Source organism: Chrysemys picta, chromosome 1 (assembly GCF_011386835.1).
Source record: "Chrysemys picta bellii isolate R12L10 chromosome 1, ASM1138683v2, whole genome shotgun sequence".
NCBI lineage: Eukaryota > Metazoa > Chordata > Testudines > Emydidae > Chrysemys > Chrysemys picta.
Genome location: NC_088791.1, coordinates 204,567,523 through 204,586,807, shown reverse-complemented (window position 1 = coordinate 204,586,807; position 19,285 = coordinate 204,567,523). Strand labels below are relative to the sequence as shown.

At 42.8% G+C, this 19,285-nt stretch overlaps 2 protein-coding genes across 3 annotated transcripts in view; one reads left to right on the top strand and one right to left on the bottom strand.

The window, feature by feature from the left end:
• LOC135978000 (uncharacterized) overlaps positions 1-19,285 on the top strand; it is a 1,156,726-nt gene that overhangs the window by 123,399 nt on the left and 1,014,042 nt on the right. The gene's annotated exons all lie outside the window — the stretch shown is intronic.
• The window catches only part of SRPX (sushi repeat containing protein X-linked), a 71,709-nt gene that overhangs the window by 14,118 nt on the left and 38,306 nt on the right, over positions 1-19,285 (bottom strand). The window contains exons 2-4 of one of the 2 annotated variants that reach the window (XM_065579109.1): positions 13,598-13,657; positions 8,643-8,834; positions 7,603-7,779 (exon numbers count right to left, since the gene is read on the bottom strand). In XM_065579109.1, the coding sequence (XP_065435181.1) occupies positions 7,603-7,779; positions 8,643-8,834; positions 13,598-13,657 (429 nt within the window). The remainder of the gene's footprint in view (positions 1-7,602; positions 7,780-8,642; positions 8,835-13,597; positions 13,658-19,285) is intronic. The other variant, XM_065579115.1, reaches the window with a different exon arrangement.

Sequence of the window (19,285 nt, the reverse complement as noted above, 5' to 3'; positions counted from 1 at the left end):
TTGCTTGTGGAAAATGAACAGAAAGTGCTGCAAACACACTCAAAGTGAAGCTTTATTGAGAAGACACCAACACATTTGTGAACAACAGTTTTCATGATTTGCTCCAGCTCTAGATACAAGACTTGCTTTGACTTTGAATCGTTATTTATGCCATTGAATTTGATACCAATCCACCTCTCTGCATTCCAGTCACACAGCGCACTTGCCTTTGCCCTGTTACTCACATTTTCTCTTTCCTTCAGCTCTCTTCATTGCCGCTTTAAAATTCTTACTCTTCCCTTCAACCCTGTCACCTGACTGCTCCTCCTGTCTTGTCACCTCCCTAAGTGTTGATTTCATTCAGCTTCTCAAATTCTTCTCACTGCAATTCATTCATCTGCTGTAGTCTCTAAATAAGAAGCATTTTCACACTTCCACTCTCCCTCTAGGGGATGCTTTAGGGAAACACTTTCCTGTTCGCCTTTCCCCCTCACTTTTCTTCCTCACTCCATCATTTTAAATCTGCACTGCATACTAAGTGTGAAATCCTAGCCACACAAAAGCCAATGGGAGTTTTGCCCTATGTTACTTCCTTAGGGCAATGACATTCCCCACCTATCTCCTTTAATGATGGCTAATGTTGCATTTGTATTGGGGATACTAATAGTGAAGTCTTTGTTGTTTTTTGTCTTTCTGTGGCTGGTTACTGAGTTTCCTTTGTAGCCATTGCCCAGCATTTTGGGATTAAAGGCGCCATATAACTAAATAAAATACCACGTCAATGATGGAAGAAGGAGCAGGACAGTGTTTAGGATACTCATGTTTTAAGTATCCAATTCGTCAGGAAGAAGATTCCATCATTAAGCAGCAGAGGACACTGGTTTGTATGAACAAGCATGAATTTTCACTTTATTAAGACCACAGTCACCAGAAAGGTTATTGTCTGTGGCTTCTTCAATAGCCTTTAAGCATTTATACATACACACACACACACACACACACACACACACAAAACCCCACCAGATCACACCAAACAAACCTCAAAACAATCCAGCTGACTACAGCAGGGCACTCCAACTTTGCCCACTGAGGCCGCACTTACAGACTGCCAGGGCCTGAAAGCCATATCTAGGACCTGATCCAGCAGAGTTCTTAAGCGTGTGCTTGAAGTTATGCACATGCTCGAGTGCTTTGCTCTCTTATCTCTAATTTGCACTAGGACCAGGTAGTGCAAATTGCAATCACCCTCTTATTTAATAGGAGAATGCCATGTGCAGAGATTACAAGGCCTAGTATCTAATGCTCTATGTTGAATCAAGCAGCTCCAGGATTTACTCCACTCTCCCAATACCCTAGTATACCAGTTGCATCCAACCCGTGGTTACATATCATAGGATATTAAAGAGGCACCATGGCATGGGATAAAATAGATTTTCAGTCATCCTCTGAATCTCTTTGCTGACATGGCATATGAACTGGTTTATTTAAACCATTTATTAGGCGTTTCTGACATTAAGGCTATTTAGTAGGTGGACTGATCTTGTTTGGAAGGTTTATATCCTGTTGGGGAGGGAGGCAGGCATTTAATGAAAAAATTGGAGCTGCTCAACCATGATTTTCCTCAGCTACTTTCTCATACTTTATTAGTGCTTCTTGGCTACTAGGTTGTAGCAGCAAGGGTACTTGACTCTGCCTGTGGAAATCATCTTGCTTTAATGACGGCTCCAGAACAAAAGGTCAGTAACATTCTACTGAATAAATGCAGCCTGTTGATCTCAGTGGAAAAGGGATGAGGACAAGTTTTCAAAGAGCCTGCGGCTTTCTGAACTCCTACACTTCTGACCTGGGCCACCTTGCACATTTAAAAGGATTGTTGACCACTTGTTTCTTTGGCTTGTTAAAGGTTTAAATGTATTTGTTTTTGAGAGAGTGGGGGAGGCAAGGCCAGGGAAGGGAGGGATGGTAGAGAATACAAAAACTTTATCCACCACATACAGGTACTCAGATGAGTATTAAGATTTGGTGCCAAATAAACACTACAACTGACTGTAGATGTGATTAAAGATTGCTGTAGTTAATTCAAAATACTTATTCCACGTAAAAAGCATGTAATGGAAAGAAGAATCAATAGATCTGAGTTATATAAAAAAAAAAAACCTGAACTTCCCCCCCAGAAAACATTATGCTGCATTTTAAATCATCATTCAATAATCCATGATCAGTGCCTTTAAATTATTAATTCAGAATCAAGACCAATTTCAGACTCTCTCAGAATGGTTACTTAATTGTTGGTCTTAACCAGAGGAGAAAGTAAGCCGGTTCTTGCCGGTACGCCGTCCTGGATCGGCTTCCCCAGGCCAGCGATTTAAAGGGCCTGGGGCTCCCAGCAGCAGCTGGAGCCCCGGGCCTTTACATCGCCACCCGAGCCCCGCTGCCATAGCCCTGGGGTAGTCGCGGCGGGGCTCCAGCAGTGATTTAAAGGGCCAGGGGGTCCAGGTGCCACTACCGCAGTGGTGCCCCAGGCACTTTAAATCTCTGCCAAAGCCCCGAGTCCTGGGCTAGCGGCTGCAGCCAGGAGTCCCCGGGGCTCCATTGGTGATTTAAAGGGCCTGGGGCTCCGCTGTGGTAGTGGCAGCCAGAGCCCCAGGCCCTTTAAATTGATCCCGAGCCCAGGGGCTCCCAGCCACCTCTGCAGCTGGTAGCTCTGGTGATGATTTAAAGGGCCTGGGGCTCCCAGCCGCAGCTACTGCAGCTGGAACCCCAGGCCCTTTAAATCTTGATTTAACAGACTGCCTCTTTCCAGTTGAGGCCACGCCCCTTCCGGTTGAGGCCCCCGCCCCCCTGCTCAGGACTCCGGCATACCAGTAAGTCCTTTAAGTTACTTTCACCCCGATCTTAACATTTCTATAGGATGTAACATAAAGGATGTAGTAGAATGGTGAAGGCTATTTACCACAACATCTGTTATACAGCTGGCTGAAAAATAAGAATTTTCAAAGTTTTGAGGTATTTCCATTTCCCAGGGACTGAAGTGGACTAATTTCCCCACAATTTGATAATATTTTCTATACAAAATGGTTACTGCCATTCCTCCCCACCCCCTGAAAAACCTAGTTTCGATTGAACAAAAGTTTTCAAGGAATTCAAGTATTCAAGTGTGAAAAAATTCATTTAGAAAAAAGTCACATTTCATTTTTTTAAAAACCATGGGGGGGAGGGGGAGCAAATTTCAACCAGCTCTAGCCCACAGCTGGCAAATGTGCCCAGCCCTAACCCTATCCTGTTACCTCTTCCCAGTCCTGACCCTCACCCTAGCTTGAGACCTAGTAACCAACCCTAACACTAGCACAGAGCTATCATCCAGTCCTAATGGTAACTGGGCCCAAAAGCTGGTCTTAAATCTAGCCCCAAAACATCCAAGATTCCCAAACCTAAATTTGGCCCATGGCTACTCCCTGTTTGCAAGCCTACCCCCAGCCTGGGGCCAGCCACCAACCCCAAACACGAACCCTACTAGAAAGTACAGCTTGCTGAGAAACTGGGGAGAGGAAGGGTGTTGTGGGGAAAAAATGTTTTTTTTCCACTTCTCAGGGTTGGAAAAGGACACATATTTTGTTCCTCATAATTCTTTCTGAAATTTTTTAATCAACATTATTTTCTAAACCAAACTTTTCTTAACATTGTTACCAAAATTTGCTGCACTTCGGTAACTATTTTGATAATGATTCCAATAAAACTTTTACTTAATCATTTTGGTAAAAATGTTGCAAACATAAATTTTGTGAAAAACAAAAACAGTCCAAAAAAGTCAGGAGTTTTTCCTGGAAGTTTCATTAGTGAGAAAGACCGTTTTCAGCTAAAGACTTTTCACTCATTAAACTTCCAACTGCTCCAACCGGTTGTTATTGGCACAAGAAAGGAAGCTGTAGGAGCACATAAGTTGGGTTTTTAAAGTTTATTTTCTAGTGCAAAATGAGCTGCTTCATCATGAAGAACCATCAGAACATATGTAACCCACACACCTCCTGGGTGTGGTGTTCTGTCCCATCTAGTTGCACCGAGACCACTTAAAGGGAGAGAGAGAGAGAAAATGAGTTTGCTCTCCAGCCTTAGCTACGATCCAGTTGGCTTTTAGCTCATGTAGTAGAGGCTCATACACTAAGCTCCAGAGATCCCAGGTTCAATCCCACCCACCAACAACTGTAGTCTGTCAGTATTACACATAAAATGGGCCAAACTCTGTACTCGGTTACATCTTTGCAATTTTGAGCCAGGGAGTACAGTAAGGGACCAGAACAAAATTTTAACAAAGAACAAAAATCAATACAATACTGACAACACATCCCATTGACTTCAGTGGGGTTTGTGGGTACTCAATATCTCTGAAAATCAGAGGATTTCTATTTAGGAGCCTAAATACAGATTTAGAAGCCTAACTTTAGGTTCAAAAATATTGGCACGTGTGTTTAAAAAGAGTCAGAAAAATATAACCACCACCTGAGATTTCAAAGTCTTGTTTTGCTAATAGCTGATCTGTGTCTGGTGCTACTTTTAAATGTCAGTTATTTTATTTTAAATATGACGGCAGGGTTACAGCTTGTTCTCTGGGTGGAATAGACTAAACCTGACCTTTTGTTCTTTCCCAAGGTTACTGCTGAACATGCATGTGGCTTTGGATAAATGAACACCTTGCAGTCTGCAGACTAATTCTCACCCACATTTAAAAAGCAAAATAGGATTTACATGTTGAAATGATATGTTTAAATAAACAAATACATAGGCCAATCAGTGCAGCCCATCTCACTGAACAATATGAAATTAGCTCATGACTTCTGTATGTAGCTGCATTTTTAATATTGTACCCACAAGCTCTATGTGATTGCTGTTGCCAAGATTCAGTTACAGTTGCTTTGAGCTGGATAAATTTAAACAGTGAAGCTACAGTAACAAAGGGTGGAGCTAAACCTGACATTTTGCAAAAACACCATTAATTCAGGATTTTAAATATTTTTTGCATAGCATGGACCACATCTTAGTAGCAAGAGGATCCCACAGACACCTCCCTTCCCATTCAAAGTGGGGTGGATCCCACCTCCTGTCCCATTCGTGATCGCTTAATGCCCCTGGGGCACCTATAGGAATTGCCTTCATGAAAAAGTAACATGTAAAATGTCTCCCTTTGGTCTTCATTTCCTCTCTCCCTCCCACTTGTTCTATCCCTCTCAGCTGTAAACAAGGAGGAGAGACAGAACCATAGGACTAGCCAGCTCTCTGCAGGCCACCAGCAAGTTCTTCACAGATCACAGTTTGGGAACATCTTTTCTGCACCGACCCTTCTCAGAGATCCCAACCACTGCTCGTTCCATCCCTCTTCTGTCCGTCACTTGCTCTCCCCCACCCTCACCAGGCTGGGGCAGGGGGTTGGGGTGTGGGAGGGGGTGAGGGCTTTGGGGTGAGGCTGGGGATGAGAGGTTTGGGGTGCGGGAGAGGGCTCTGGGCTGGGGCGGGGGGCTAGGGTGCAGGGGGGTATGGCCTCTGGGCTGGGGGTGTGGGCTTCAGGTGGGGCCAGAAATGAGGGGTTCAGGATGCAGGAGAGGGCTCTGGGCTGGAGTACGGGTGCAGGGGGGTGGAGAACTCTGGGCTGGGGCAGGGGATTGCGGTGTGGGGGTTGAGGACTCTGCCTGGGGGTGCAGGCTTTGGGCTGGAGCTGAGGGGTTTGGGGTACAGGAGGGGGCTCCGTGCTGGGGCAAGAGGTTGGGTGTGGGGGAGGGGGTTGAGGGCTCCAGCTGGGGGTACAGGCTCTGGGGTGGGGCTGGGGATGAGGGGTTCAGGGTGCAGGAGCAGGCTCAGGGCTAGGACAGGGGACTTGGGGTACAGGAGAAGGTGTGGGGTCCCAGTGGTATTTACTGCAGCTCCCAGGAAGCGGCCGCCGGGTCCCTGCAGCGCCTAGGCACATGGGCGGCCAGGAAGGCTCTGCACGCTGCCCTCGTGCCCGCAGGAGCCGCCCCAGCTGCTCCCATTGGTCGTGGTTCCCGGATAATGAGAGCTGCTTAGCCAGCACTTGGGGTGCGGGCAGCAAGCTTAGACTCCCTGGCCGCCCATGTGCCTAGCGGCTGCAGGGACCCAGTGGCCGCTTCCAGGAGCCACACGGAGATAGAGCAGGCAGGGAGCCTGCCTTAGCCCGGGGCCCCTGCTGCACTGCTGACCAGACTTTTAATGGCCTGGTCGGTGGTGTCAACCAGAGCCACCAGCGTCCCTTTTTGACTGGGTGTTCCCATCGAAAACTGGATGCCTGGCAACCTTAACTTCATTAATAAGCACGTCACTAACCTGCACACTCCACAATTTGCACCCAAAACATGGGTGGGGGGTCGGTGTCTCTCTTTACTGAACAGCAACGTGCTGCATTTAGGACTTAATTATGGCACTGTCTTACAGAATTACTATAGAACACATTCACATGCTGTGAAGTTATAAATATTGATAGTCTGCATTTGTTAAAGGAACATTTCAAGTACACGTGCTACACTGTCATTTGCAGTGAGATGCCCAGGTCAGCAGTGCAAATTGGTGAGGTCGTAGAAAAGGTGATGACATTTCACCCTTCCCCCACCACATATAAAACCAACCCTGCAAAAGGGCCAGACTTGAATTTGCATATAAAACACAAGACAAACCACAAACAGTCTGAAGATAGACAGGCAGGAGCATGTATAAAATTGCAAGACAAAAAGTAACAGTAAAATTGAACAAAACCCCATGAATGTAAAGCCACAGCAGGGAGACTCCAATGTTGTTTCACCCGCTAAGCTAGACTGAGCCACAGGCATCTTGAGGAAAACCATAGTATCACACACACACACACACACACCATTAAAAACACAAATATTGCTCCAGCCATGAAATCAAATTGTTGGTGGCCCATTCAAATGGCTAAAGACCTGCACATCTGGGTGACTGGAAAGTGAGCCCTTATCAGGAGCTTCCCAAGAACTTCAGCAGCAGCTGAGACACTTTGGCTATATCTTCTGATGAAATCTTATTAGTACAAAGGAGAATTCTGTAAACGGGGCTGAAAATGTATCCTAGCCTAATGTAACTTTTCCCGTCAGAAAAGCCTGTCCTCATTTCCCCAGAATTCACTGGGAGTCCATGACCCCAAGATGCAAAAGTAACCGAGGAAGTCCCACCATACTGGTTAGTTCTGATTCTCTTCTAGGCTTAAGATGTTGTGTCTGTGACACAATGCCGCAGGTACAAGATGCTGCTGAGGAAGGACAAATAATTACAACAGGCTTCATAGACATTAAGGTCAGAAGGGACTATTATGAGCATAGCACAGGCCATAGAACGTTACCCCGTAATTTCTTCATCAAGCCCTTAATTTCTGTCTGAGCTACAGCAAGTATTTTAGAAAGAGATCCCATCCTGATTTAAAGTGATGGAGAATCCATTATACCCCTAGGCAAATTGTTCCAATGCTTCTCTAAAAGACACTCTGTTTTCTCACTGACATGGATGCAGTAGCCATGTTTCCAATGCATTTAAAATATTTTAACATTAACAGGCTACGAAAGCTTTAAATCTAGGCTCCCTAGGAAGTGCAAACCTCATCTTACTTACCAACACAAGAGGCTGGTCTGCCACTCCAAACTTTGTTGTCCATACATGTTACTGTCCGGTCTCCTTTTAGCTGGTATCCTGGGGAACAGTAATACTCACATCTGGAGTTAAAGTACGCGCCGTCTATGCACTTGAATCCCCCATTAGTTGGCATGGACAGCGTTGGGCACCGTATTTCTGTAAAAGAAAACAAATGTATCCAGTATCTTCTGTTTTGCCATTCTAGAGGAGTGGGGGGGGGGAACAAATGTGCAGTACTGTATGTGAACAAAACATGGTTAGGATTTTTTCAGTCAGAGCAAGTGAAACCACTCATATGATTTTCCCTCCTCAAACAGACTTCAAATTTGGCTATCATACAGCAAAGGTAGCCCAATGGAATGAAATTATTTTAAGGAAAGGCCAGCTGCCCACTCCCTTCTTTTGTCAAAATGTTTTCGCTCACAAACTAATGATGGGCCCATTCAACCTGGTGACATTCAAATTTTGCAAAATGACATACAATTAACAGTGCAGCTAGAATTAACTACGCACAGTATTTTAATATGTTTGCAAAGGGGAATTCTTATAACCCCTCAGTTTCAGAAAGATTTCTACAGACTCAGAGCCCACCTATTCCATGAAGCATTCCTGCCTTTAATGTCTCTCTTCACTCTGTTTTCTCACTCCTCTATAATGCCCCTGCCATGATTTGAGACTGCAAGCTTCTCTGCATTCAGCTATTTGACACAGTCCACCTATCACACAGCACCATGTACATCACAGGGGCTATGTAAATAATGTCTGAAACACGTGCAGCTAAGTTAGCTACGGCTTCACAAAGACATATTTATTTTTAAATTCAAAATATGAATGAGAGCCCAAAGATAAACAGAGTTAACTCTAAGAGCAGCTCCTATCAGTTAAGTTTCTCCCCATCCCAGCACTGACATTAAATATAAAAGCTACTCACATAGACATTAAATATTAGACAGAGATGAGTTTATCACACAAACAGCGATACATGTGCACACATACACACACAAGTATGATCTACTCACGTTTACACAAAACTTTCCCAGACCAGCGTTTGTTTGACTGACAAATAAGCTGTTGAGGACCATGCAGTTCATAGCCTTTCTGGCAACGGATATCACATCTCGTCCCCAAGACATTTTTGTAATATTCTCCTTGAGGTGTTCTGCAGTTTGCATTACCATGTTTCACCTTAATGGGAGAACACCAGGGCGTTTCTGGCAAAGAGAATGGAAAAACAAACACAGAACACACACATTTTACTAAAGACTAATTAGCTTAAGACATACTTGCAAAGTCATTATGTTTGTTTGATGTTGTAGAGTTTATTAAAAAGGAAAATGTACAAAAGCACATGCAGAGATGTAAGTTCCTGGCCTGATCCAGCAAGGTGCTAAACATATCACAGTGTCAGGCCTTTAAAGGTGAGCTGTTCCTACCTGTTACAAATTAATGAGGGTTTCTATTAAATTGGGTGTCTGAATGTCATGCTGGTGGAATAAGTGTGCCACCATGTGGACAGTTTCATGATCACCAATGTATTTATGTTTTAATACCCCACAGAGGATGCATTTACCTGCCCTTGGTCACAGAAGCTGGCAATTAAATGCAAGTTCAATCCCAGTGAAGCTTTATCTTTATATGTGGCATAATTTTATTTTCCTTACTCTTGTCTTAATACCCTTTCATTCAAAACTTCTTTCAGGACCATCAGATACACACATATCAGGGCACCATAGAAACAGACATGGCCATTGGTGAACTCCATGAAGGCTCAAGCTCCCTTTTATGAAGGGCATTATTATATACATCATATTACAGAAATGTCACGTTTGGTTGCTTGGACACAAGAAGGAGAGATTCTAGGCATATGTGTAGGTGTTTCACTTGTGCTGAATGAATTTCCAGTTTCCATCTCAGGTGTCAGACTGAGCCAAAACTCAACAGCATGCCAGGATAACACTTCTCTCATGGCCCCATCAGTTCCACAATATTTTTAAGATATCACTTTAAATATGCTAATTTTCTCATCCCAACTATGAAGAAAACCTAAATGTGGATGGGTGCAGTGTTGTCTTTCTTACTAAATCTGTAGCTCTGTCTGTCCAGGTCTGACAAATTGAAACAAAAGCTCTTAGAGAGTTAAGAACTAGCTTCATTCATCCTGAATGGGTGTTAACTCACAGTCTCCAAGTACAACGTATGCACTCGAGCACTGGGTTTGAATGTCAGCCAGTATATGCATGTTTTATGTGTTTCAAGGTGTGCTTATATTAACTGATGAAATATACACTCAGTCTTGCGTTATTGCTTATTTCTAGCACAAGTGTACGTACACACACAAATGGAAATGGACCCAAGATGCAAAGTTCATATCCAGATCTTAAACTGTTCCAAAATCTGAAGAGTTTGGATCTGGGGTTTTGGTTCAGACTCATCTTTAAAATATGCCAGCACTGGTCCTGAAATGTGGCACTCATCCACCAGCAATTCTATACAATCGTTCAGGAAGGAAAGAATACTTTGCCCAAATTCAATTTAGGAATGGAGGTGCAGAGATCCCATCCGAGAGGCACCAAGCTGATGAGGAACAGGGTAGAAAGCCCAAGCAGCCAATAATCCTGGGCTGCTCCGAGTTGTGCTGGGGATTGGGGCCAGAACAAAGGAAACACAAAAATGTCTGAGAGTCATCTTTTCCCCAACCCCAACCCATTCTAGCACCTTGCACACAAATGGAGGAACACAGAAAACTGCCCTGAAATATGTGCTTCATCTTCCTCTAAAGCATCCAATAAAGCATAGGTTAGACATGAGAATCAATGGATTACAGGGACTGCCAAATCAGAGAAGAGTTTGCATTTGGCCACGATGCTGGGATTAACAACCATACTTAACTATTGCAAAAAGGGGGTGTGTGTCTTTAATGACTATAGGTGGTCAAGGCTATAAATATACATATTCAAGAGAAATCCTCCATCAGGAAAGCTTCCACTAATACCATGCTGGGGCACTGGTTCAGTATGCACACTGAGGTGTGTCAGCTACAAACCTTTCCTAGGCAGCCAAAACTACTTTTCTGGGGTCGTGAGGAACAACAAGTGAGTTTTCTGAGGGGGTCTTCTATCCAAGTAATACCTAAGGTGACTCTGCTTAACTCTGGGATTTGACAAGGACACCATTTAAGGAGGTAAGAGTGTAGGCCAAAAGGAAGACAAGCACTGAAATGTCACACCACATGCGATATTCAGAAGGTATATAATGAGCCTTTATGGGATCTGGGAGGGTTTCCAGAACCTCATGCCTAAACAGTGGCAAAACCACAAGAGTCATCTAAAAGTAGTCTTTCACAAATGGAATCAGTTTCACAGATATTTATTATTGGCTCTGTCGATTAATTTCATCTCCACATTTCAAATGTCTTTCCTCATATTTGGGATCAATTCCATGAACATATTTCATGTGCTCTTATTTCACATACCATACATGTTGTAGTTTTTATTCAGTGTATAATTCCTCTACATAAAATGGTTAGATATTTTTACATCTCCCCCAGTGGAAATTTAAACTTCCACAATAATTCTACTGTGCTGTTACTAGAACCACAGAAACAGCATTGGACAGTGGAGAGACAGAGAATGGAAAAGCGTGTGACTGCCAGGGTTTTAGTTTATTTCACAAAAAGCATTTTAAAGTAGCACAGCCTGTTTCTGAAGTTGTTTAACTCAGTGACATACTTATGTTCTCTTACAGAACTGCCTCATCCACATGGCTATTTTTGGTGCACTAGCTGGAGTCCTACTAACACATGTCTGTCTACTCGGGCTGGAGGCCCACTTCCAGCTGCAGTGTAGATATACCCTTAAGGGCCTGGATCAAAGTGGCTTTTGTGCTGTGGTGAACAAAGAAATACTGCACTCTGGAGGCTTTTTCTTCTCATGGGAACCCCAGGTAGAGCAGGCATCTTACATGTCAGTTAGGGGAGAAGCGTTCTTCTTGACAGCACACTTTCCAAAGTGTCTGTCAGCACTGTTCAAATGCTGGTTTTGGATCAATGTTCCTGTAAGCTCAGTATGCAAAATGCAGAGGGGCTTTTTAATACAATGGGGCTTATTGGTTGATTAGGCAGTTGAACAGAGGGGTCACCAGGGAAGAAGGGAACTCTTAGCTAAGTTATTGGGAAGGAACTCAGTAGAGATGTTTCCTTGGAAGTCTGAGTTGGTTGAAAAACATCCAGATGAGCATGGAGGGTTTGGCACGTGGCCAATCCGTGACAAACAAACTACAGGGTTTAATTTGCAGACAGCACTGTGAACTGAAAATCTGCTGGGTTTACATAGCTCTGCTTAAGATGCACATACACACCATGCCATGCTAGGCATGTACTAATGCACATTTTTCAAAAGGCATGCATAATGGTTAGTATATTTGATACTCTGAAATTTTTACAAGGAGAAATGGTCCATAACCAAAACCCGGGATATGAACACCCTCACATTTTGGTGAGCTTCTGATCCAGATCCAATCTTAGCAAATCAGGTCCATATCTGTTTTTTGTTTGTTTGTTGTTTTTATGTGACCTGCTTGTCAACTCAAATAAATGCAAGCAAGTTAATACAACTTAGGTCTTCTCAGCTTCATGCCTTTGATTTTTGGATCTGAGTTGTCTAATCTGCTACTAAAACTCACATTAGAGCTTCCAAATTCAATACAGTTTTTAATATTTGTGAGAATAAAGCACTGTGTTTCACATACCACTGTGACATCCTTGCAGCCATTGAAATAATTTGTTTTGGATCACTTTTCTAAAAGACAGTTCCTAGACAGAGTCTACATTTTGACCACTAATCCACAGTCCAGTCGGCATTCATTTATCTTTACTGAATCACTTGAATTCTTTGTTTAAGTATCCACAGAGGATTAAATGTTAAAGATAAAGAACAAGACATTTACCATATAAAGCTATGGGAAAATAATTTTTTTCTGATTATACTTTTAAAGCAGGATTTTCACACTGGGATACACTTTTTGGGGGGGGAACGGGGGAGCAAAATAAATATTTATAAAAATCTAAGATAGACAGTATTTTGTACCTTCTCCTTTGGTACTCATAAGTAGCTGATATATTTGCATGCGTATTCTTGTGTAAAAATCGTGTTTTATTCTCGGTCTCGTACTAACATTAAGCAAAGCTACATTAATGCCCAATACTCCTACGTTACCACAACAATGCAATACAGTGTCTTCTTGCATGTCCATAGATTAGTTTACTGATGCAAAACTTCACTAAAATATCTTTTTTGGGGTGAGGGGAGGGCAGGGGGCTGAGTGTGGAACCAGATTCTTCAAGAACTAGGCACATATGTAACAGATTCACCAGTGATTTTGCTATCAGATCCCATTGGGCAGTAAATTTGTTAGGAATAGGGAAGAAAATCTGAATCTGATTTCTATACTTGCAGAATTCAATTATCTCATTAATGTGCCAGCACATTTTGTTTAATGTCTTGTATGTTCATTGGCAAACACATTTTACTCTTCACTCCAGGTTACAAGATGAACCTGAAATGTCAAGGACTATAGTAAGAAGCTTATAAAAATCAAGCTCTCTTTCATGCGCTTCCATACCTTACCATCAACAGGTCCAGATTCTGAACAGGATTATCATTGTTGGCTTTGGCTATGAGGTATGAAAGAGGCAGAAGACAGCTTATTTTTAATATTCATGAGCTAGCAGCTTGACCTTTCGAGGGTGAAGGGACTAAAAAACAATAATTTACTCATGTAAGCTAAACAATGCACAGTGCTTGTTTCATTTTCCATTGTTTAGAAAAATAAAAAAAATGAAAAGCTTATCTTGTCTGAAAAATCTGAACACAAACATGGAGCTGGATCACTCTAAGACTTTATGATGCAGGAAGGAAAGAGAGAAGATGTCCCAGCAACCAGCCGATTTTCTTTAGCACAGAAGCAAAGCATTCACCTTTATATCTATTGCGTGCATAAACATCTTCATCATCTTCTATGGGTGAATATCCCGATCCTACAATACAAAACGAAAAGAAAAACTGCAGCAAGAAAGGAAATATAATTTAAAAGAACAAGAAAAGCTCTTGCAGAGACGTGCAAGTGAGATTAGGATGCAACAACCTAAGCAATGCTGACAGCATAAGCTTCCATGATGATTAGATTTATAGTGGAACCAGTTTATAGTGAATTTGGATAAGGTAGAATGAAAATCTCAGATTGTTATTATGCAAGATGTATTGGAAAATGCAAATCACAATTTCTCTCAGAGGGAACTTCCAGCTAGTGTGAAGTTATTTGAGAAGGGGAGTCGAACAATGAGTGATTTCACTGTAAGATGGTTCCACAGTATAAGTGGCTGTTAACAGCCATCATGCCAACCAGCTGTAGTAAAACTGCCAAACAGCTGCAGTAAATATGTGTGACTGAAGAACAACCATGGTTTACAGCACAACTTATGTAAGTGAAACATTGGTTACGTTCCCTGCAAACATAGTTCTACCCAATCAAAAGGTTTTTTTTTTTTTTTTTTGTATTAAGTCTTCCGTAGTCATTCAAGCTAAAGAAACGACAGGTCGGCTTTCTTTGAAGGATCTGGACAATTGCTGTAGTAGCAGGGTGGGTAGGAATTGCTTTCTGTCAAAAATTCTCGATAAACACTCAAAGCAACATCACCTGCATCATTAACTAGCCCTCTGTGAGCTGAGGGGTGAAAACATTATCTACTATCTGCTGCAAAATATGCCTGAGCAATATTTAAAATGTATTAGTTTAATCAGAAGCTTTAGACCTTAAACTTGTTTGAGCAAAGGGACAGTTATACCTAACTTTAGTGCGAGTCAGATTTTCTTAACAGTAGTGGCTTCTACAGACTCAGGGGATCAAGTTTCCTGATCTTTAAAAATTCTATCATATAATGGGTCAGACATTAAGGGAATGTCTCTACTGCAGCTGGAACTTCCAAATTAAGTTCCTGAAATTACAAATATCGAAATAGTTAACATGGGGTCATTAAGACACCAGGCCAAGATTTTCAAAAATGGATGCCTAAAGTGAGGCTACTAAGACCATATTTAGGCACCTAAATATGTGGCCTGATTTCAAGTGCTGAGCACCCAGCAGCCACTCCTGAAGTCAAAGCCTGTAGCTTCCATTGCCTAGGCAAAATTAGCACATGGATGAAGAGCTGCTGGCTAATCAATCTGTCTTGCAGAGATACTTGTCACCACATAGACAGTGTCTGAACACCTCCCATGTATTTAAAAATAGAAATAACAACTCCTCTCTCTCCTCTTCTGTCTTTCCTTCCATTCCAGCCTCCAGCAGAAACAGCTTCGTTACTGTGTAGTTTTCGTTTTCATGTCTGCACTGCTTGTTTCCCCCATGGTCTATGCCCAATTTGCTGCTCCTTTATGTCTGCAGTTTTGTCCTTCCCATTCATGCCACTGCTGCTAGTAAACTCCCCAGAAAGCGCGCCTGCTCCGCTCTGACAGCATGGCATCCCATCCTCATCCCACAAAGCTGCATGAAGCAGCTTAATTAGCACGTTGAAAGCCTCGATTTGAAACGTGTGGCAAACACAGAACCTGTTAGGAATTTGCACTAGGTTCTCTGCTCTGCTTTACTGATGTTCCATAGAAAACCTGCAATAGGCCACAAACTCCAAATAGGAGAAATCCAGCCCTCACTTCCACAGCTGAACTGGAAGTGGACTTGGCAGTGGGTTCCATTGTGTCCATACCCTTTGTGCAGCACAGAGCTCAGCTATGCGGGGGGGGGGGCGCATATGGGAAGGCAGGCACTGTGCAGATCCTCTGATCTTATCCCTTACAATAGAACTGTGATAGAGGTGCCTAGGGCTCTTCACCCACTGGACTAGAGTAACATACAATAGAGTAATTTTGGTAGCCCCTCCATGGGCTATGGGAGAGAGAAAAGGATGCATGAACCCAATTCAACTACTCACTCCTGGCATTGGGGGTAGAACTAGCCCTATGTGAATCCTTTAAGTCTCTGTGCTTGAAAATCAAGATTAAAAAAAACAATCCTTTGATAGCTATAAAATAAACCTGTCGCAATTAATCACAGTTTTAATCACACTGTTAAACAATAACAGAATACCCATTAAAATGTATTATAAATATTTTGGATGTTTTTCTACATTTTCAAATATATTGATTTCAATTACAACACAATGCAAAGTGCACGGTGCTCACTTTATATTGTGATTTTTATTACAAATATTTTCACTGTAAAAAAGATTTTAAAAATGCAATCTATAAGTCGAAGCATGAAGAGGCATATGAATGTTTAGCTTTTCTGGCACATAAATACCTTGCAACACCGGCTCCAACAGTGCCATACGAACACCTGTTCTCACTTTCATGTGACATTGTAAATTAGAAGCGGGCAGCATTATCTCCCGTAAATGTAAACAAACTTGTTTGTCTGAGCCAGGGGTCAGCAACGTTCGGCACGCAGCTTGCCAGGGTAAGCACCCTGGCGGACCAGGCCAATTTAGTTACCTGCTGACGCGGCAGGTTCGGCCGATCACGGCCCCCATTCGCTGCAGTTCGCTGTCCTGGGCCAATGGGGGTGGCGGGAAGCGGCGCGGGCGAGGGATGTGCTGGCCGCGGCTTCCCACCGCCCCCATTGGCCCGGGACGGCGAACCGCGGCCAGTGGGGGCCGCGATCGGACGAACCTGCCGCGTCAGCAGGTAAATAAACTGGCCCGGCCCGCCAGGGAGCTTACCCTGGTGAGCCGCGTGCCGAACGTTGCCGACCCCTGGTCTGAGCGATCGGCTGAACAAGAAGTAGGACTGAGTGGACTTGTAGACTCTAAATGTTTATATTGTTTTGTTTTTGAGTGCAGTTATGTGAAAAAAAGTGCCACATTTGTAAATTGCACTTTCACAATAGAGACTGCACTACAGTACTTGTATGAGGTGAACTGAAAAATACTATTTTTTGTGTCTTTTTTACCACGCAAATATTAGTAATCAAAATAATATAAAGTGAGTGCTGTACACTTTGTGCTCTGTGTTATAATTGAAATCAATATATTTGAAAATGTAGAAAAACATCCAAAATATTTATAATAAATTTAAATTGGTATTTATTATTGTTTAACAGTACAATTAAATCTGCAATTAATCATGATTTTTTAATCTAGTTAATTTGTTTTGCATTAATCACTTGAGCTAACTGTGATTAATTGACCCTAGTTTATTTTGATTTACAAGAACAGTAGCAAAAGTGCAATTTAATTTTGGCCTGATCCAATGCACACTGAAATCAAGTCAGTGAGAGTCCTTCCCTTGACTTCAATGGGCTTTAGATCAGGCCCTTGAGGGCAATTTTCAATCAAATGTCTTTTCTTACGCATATTTTTGTACAGCAGACTCCCTAGCCCTCTGCATTTGTTACTTAGTTTAAATTTCATGAAAAGCTGCTGATGCCTGTATAAATATTGCATCTTAACAGCCTTCCAGTATGCAATATTGAATTTAGTATAATTTCAAATTACATTGTGTAATATCAAGTGCAAGCTGCAGTCTCAAAGCACCACATGAATATATTGATATTTCAATGAGCATCGTCTATTCCAGCAAAATTAGGAGATTCTTGTCTTAATAATTTGAGACAGTTTTTAATGAAACATTATGGGTAAACGTTTTTAAAGTGTCTAGGCTCCCTAAGTCCCATTTAAAGTCAATGGAATCTAGGTTCCTAAGTGCCTGATCATTTTGGAAATTGGGATATAAGCACTTCTGAACAAATTTTCCCTACACTTTTAACACATTTTTGAAATCTTAGGTTAATCATGCTAAATCTGAACTAAGACTCTACTCATCTGAGATTCATCAAAACCAAATAAAAGTAAACAATTTTATTCAGCATCCCTCAATAGCATCCATCTGCTCATTTTCTTATTACAAATGGAAGATAGCAATCACATCTCTGGTTTTCATTATGTGCTGATTGTGCTTGTAGTAGTAATGCTGATCTTTGTCATCATTATTTTAATCAGGAAATGGATTATGGGAATCCCAAAGGTGAATGTAAAACTGTTGACCTTGCTTTACTTGTAGAGTGTGTCATTTATGCTTTTTTGGTGACATCTTTTTGCACAAAGCAGAACGGCAAACACTGGACTTCAACACAGATGTGTTATACCAGCAAAGGTATAGACTCCAATTGAAGTCAATGGAAGTTTTGCCATTGACCTGTATAGGTGCAGGATCAAACCCTAAGGTGCAAATCCAGAGCCCATCCCAGCTAGCTAGGCTGGGTGCTGGGTAGAAGGATGGCAAGGAACCCTTCAATGGCATTTACAGGGAGGGAGAAGGATGGTATATCTGGGCAGTAGGAAATTTCCTTCAATTTCCCCATGTCCCATCTTCTCTCATGCCCTCTATGCTGCTCTCCCTACTTCTAGCCTTTCCCTTTTCCTTAGTGGAAACATAAGGAAGAGTGGGCTGGATTTACCCCTAAATAAGTAGCCATATCATAAATGAACCAGGACTGTCCATTTGCTTTAAGATAGCATACTAGAAAAGCTAGCATGATTCAGTGGATGGCGTATGGCAGGGATCGGCAACCTTTGGCACGTGGCCCGCCAGGGTAAGCCCCCTGGCAGGCCGGGCCAGTTTGTTTACCTGCCCCGTCCGCAGGTTCGGCCGATCGTGGCTCCCATTGGCCGTGGTTCACCGCTCCAGGCCAATGGGGGATGTGGGAAGCAGCACAGGCCGAGAGATATGCTGGCCGCCACTTCCCACAGCCCCCATAGGCCTGGAGCGGCCAGTGGGAGCCGCGATCGGCCAAACCCGCGGACACGGCAGGTAAACAAACCAGCCCGGGCCACAAGGGGGCTTACTCTGGTGGGCCGTGTGCCAAAGGTTGCCGATCCCTGGCATATGGACTTGTGAGTCAGGAGTCCCTCATTCCATTCCTAGCTGTGCCACTCACTGACTGTATGACGCTGGAAATGCCACTTCACTTAGGTCTTAGTTTCCCCATCTATAAAATGAGAAATATGATTTCGTATCTCACAGGAGTGCTGAGAAGGTTCATTACTTAATGTTTATTCATTGTTTGGCTATAAAGTGCTAAATAATGTTATTACAGTAGTAACAAACATGGATTATTTTAAGAGGAAGGGGGAACACAATGCTACATTAAAAATACATCTATGGAATGCTTTATATTTTGGTGGTGTCTTACCAAAACTGGCTGCAGCTCTCATTCCAGCTGAGTACAGGCAAAAGCCACAACATCAAACTATTCAATTTTAACAAGAAACTATCATCAAGATTAATCCATGGAATCTGATGATCATAGGATTTGCTTTAGGAAAAAAATACTTCTTATTCACAGAATAATCACCATGTTTAATATTTGAGGAGGAGAGCCTACTGTTTTATATATTTTATTAGATCAGTGTTTCCCAAACTTGGGACGCCGCTTGTGTAGGGAAAACCCCTAGTGGGCTGGGCCAGTTTGTTTACCTGCTCCGTCCGCAGGTCCGGCCGATCGCGGCTCCCACTGGCCGCGGTTCGCTGCTCCAGGCCAATGGAGGCTGCTGGAAGCGGCAGCCAGTACATCCCTCAGCCCACTCCACTTCCAGCAGCTCCCATTGGCCTGG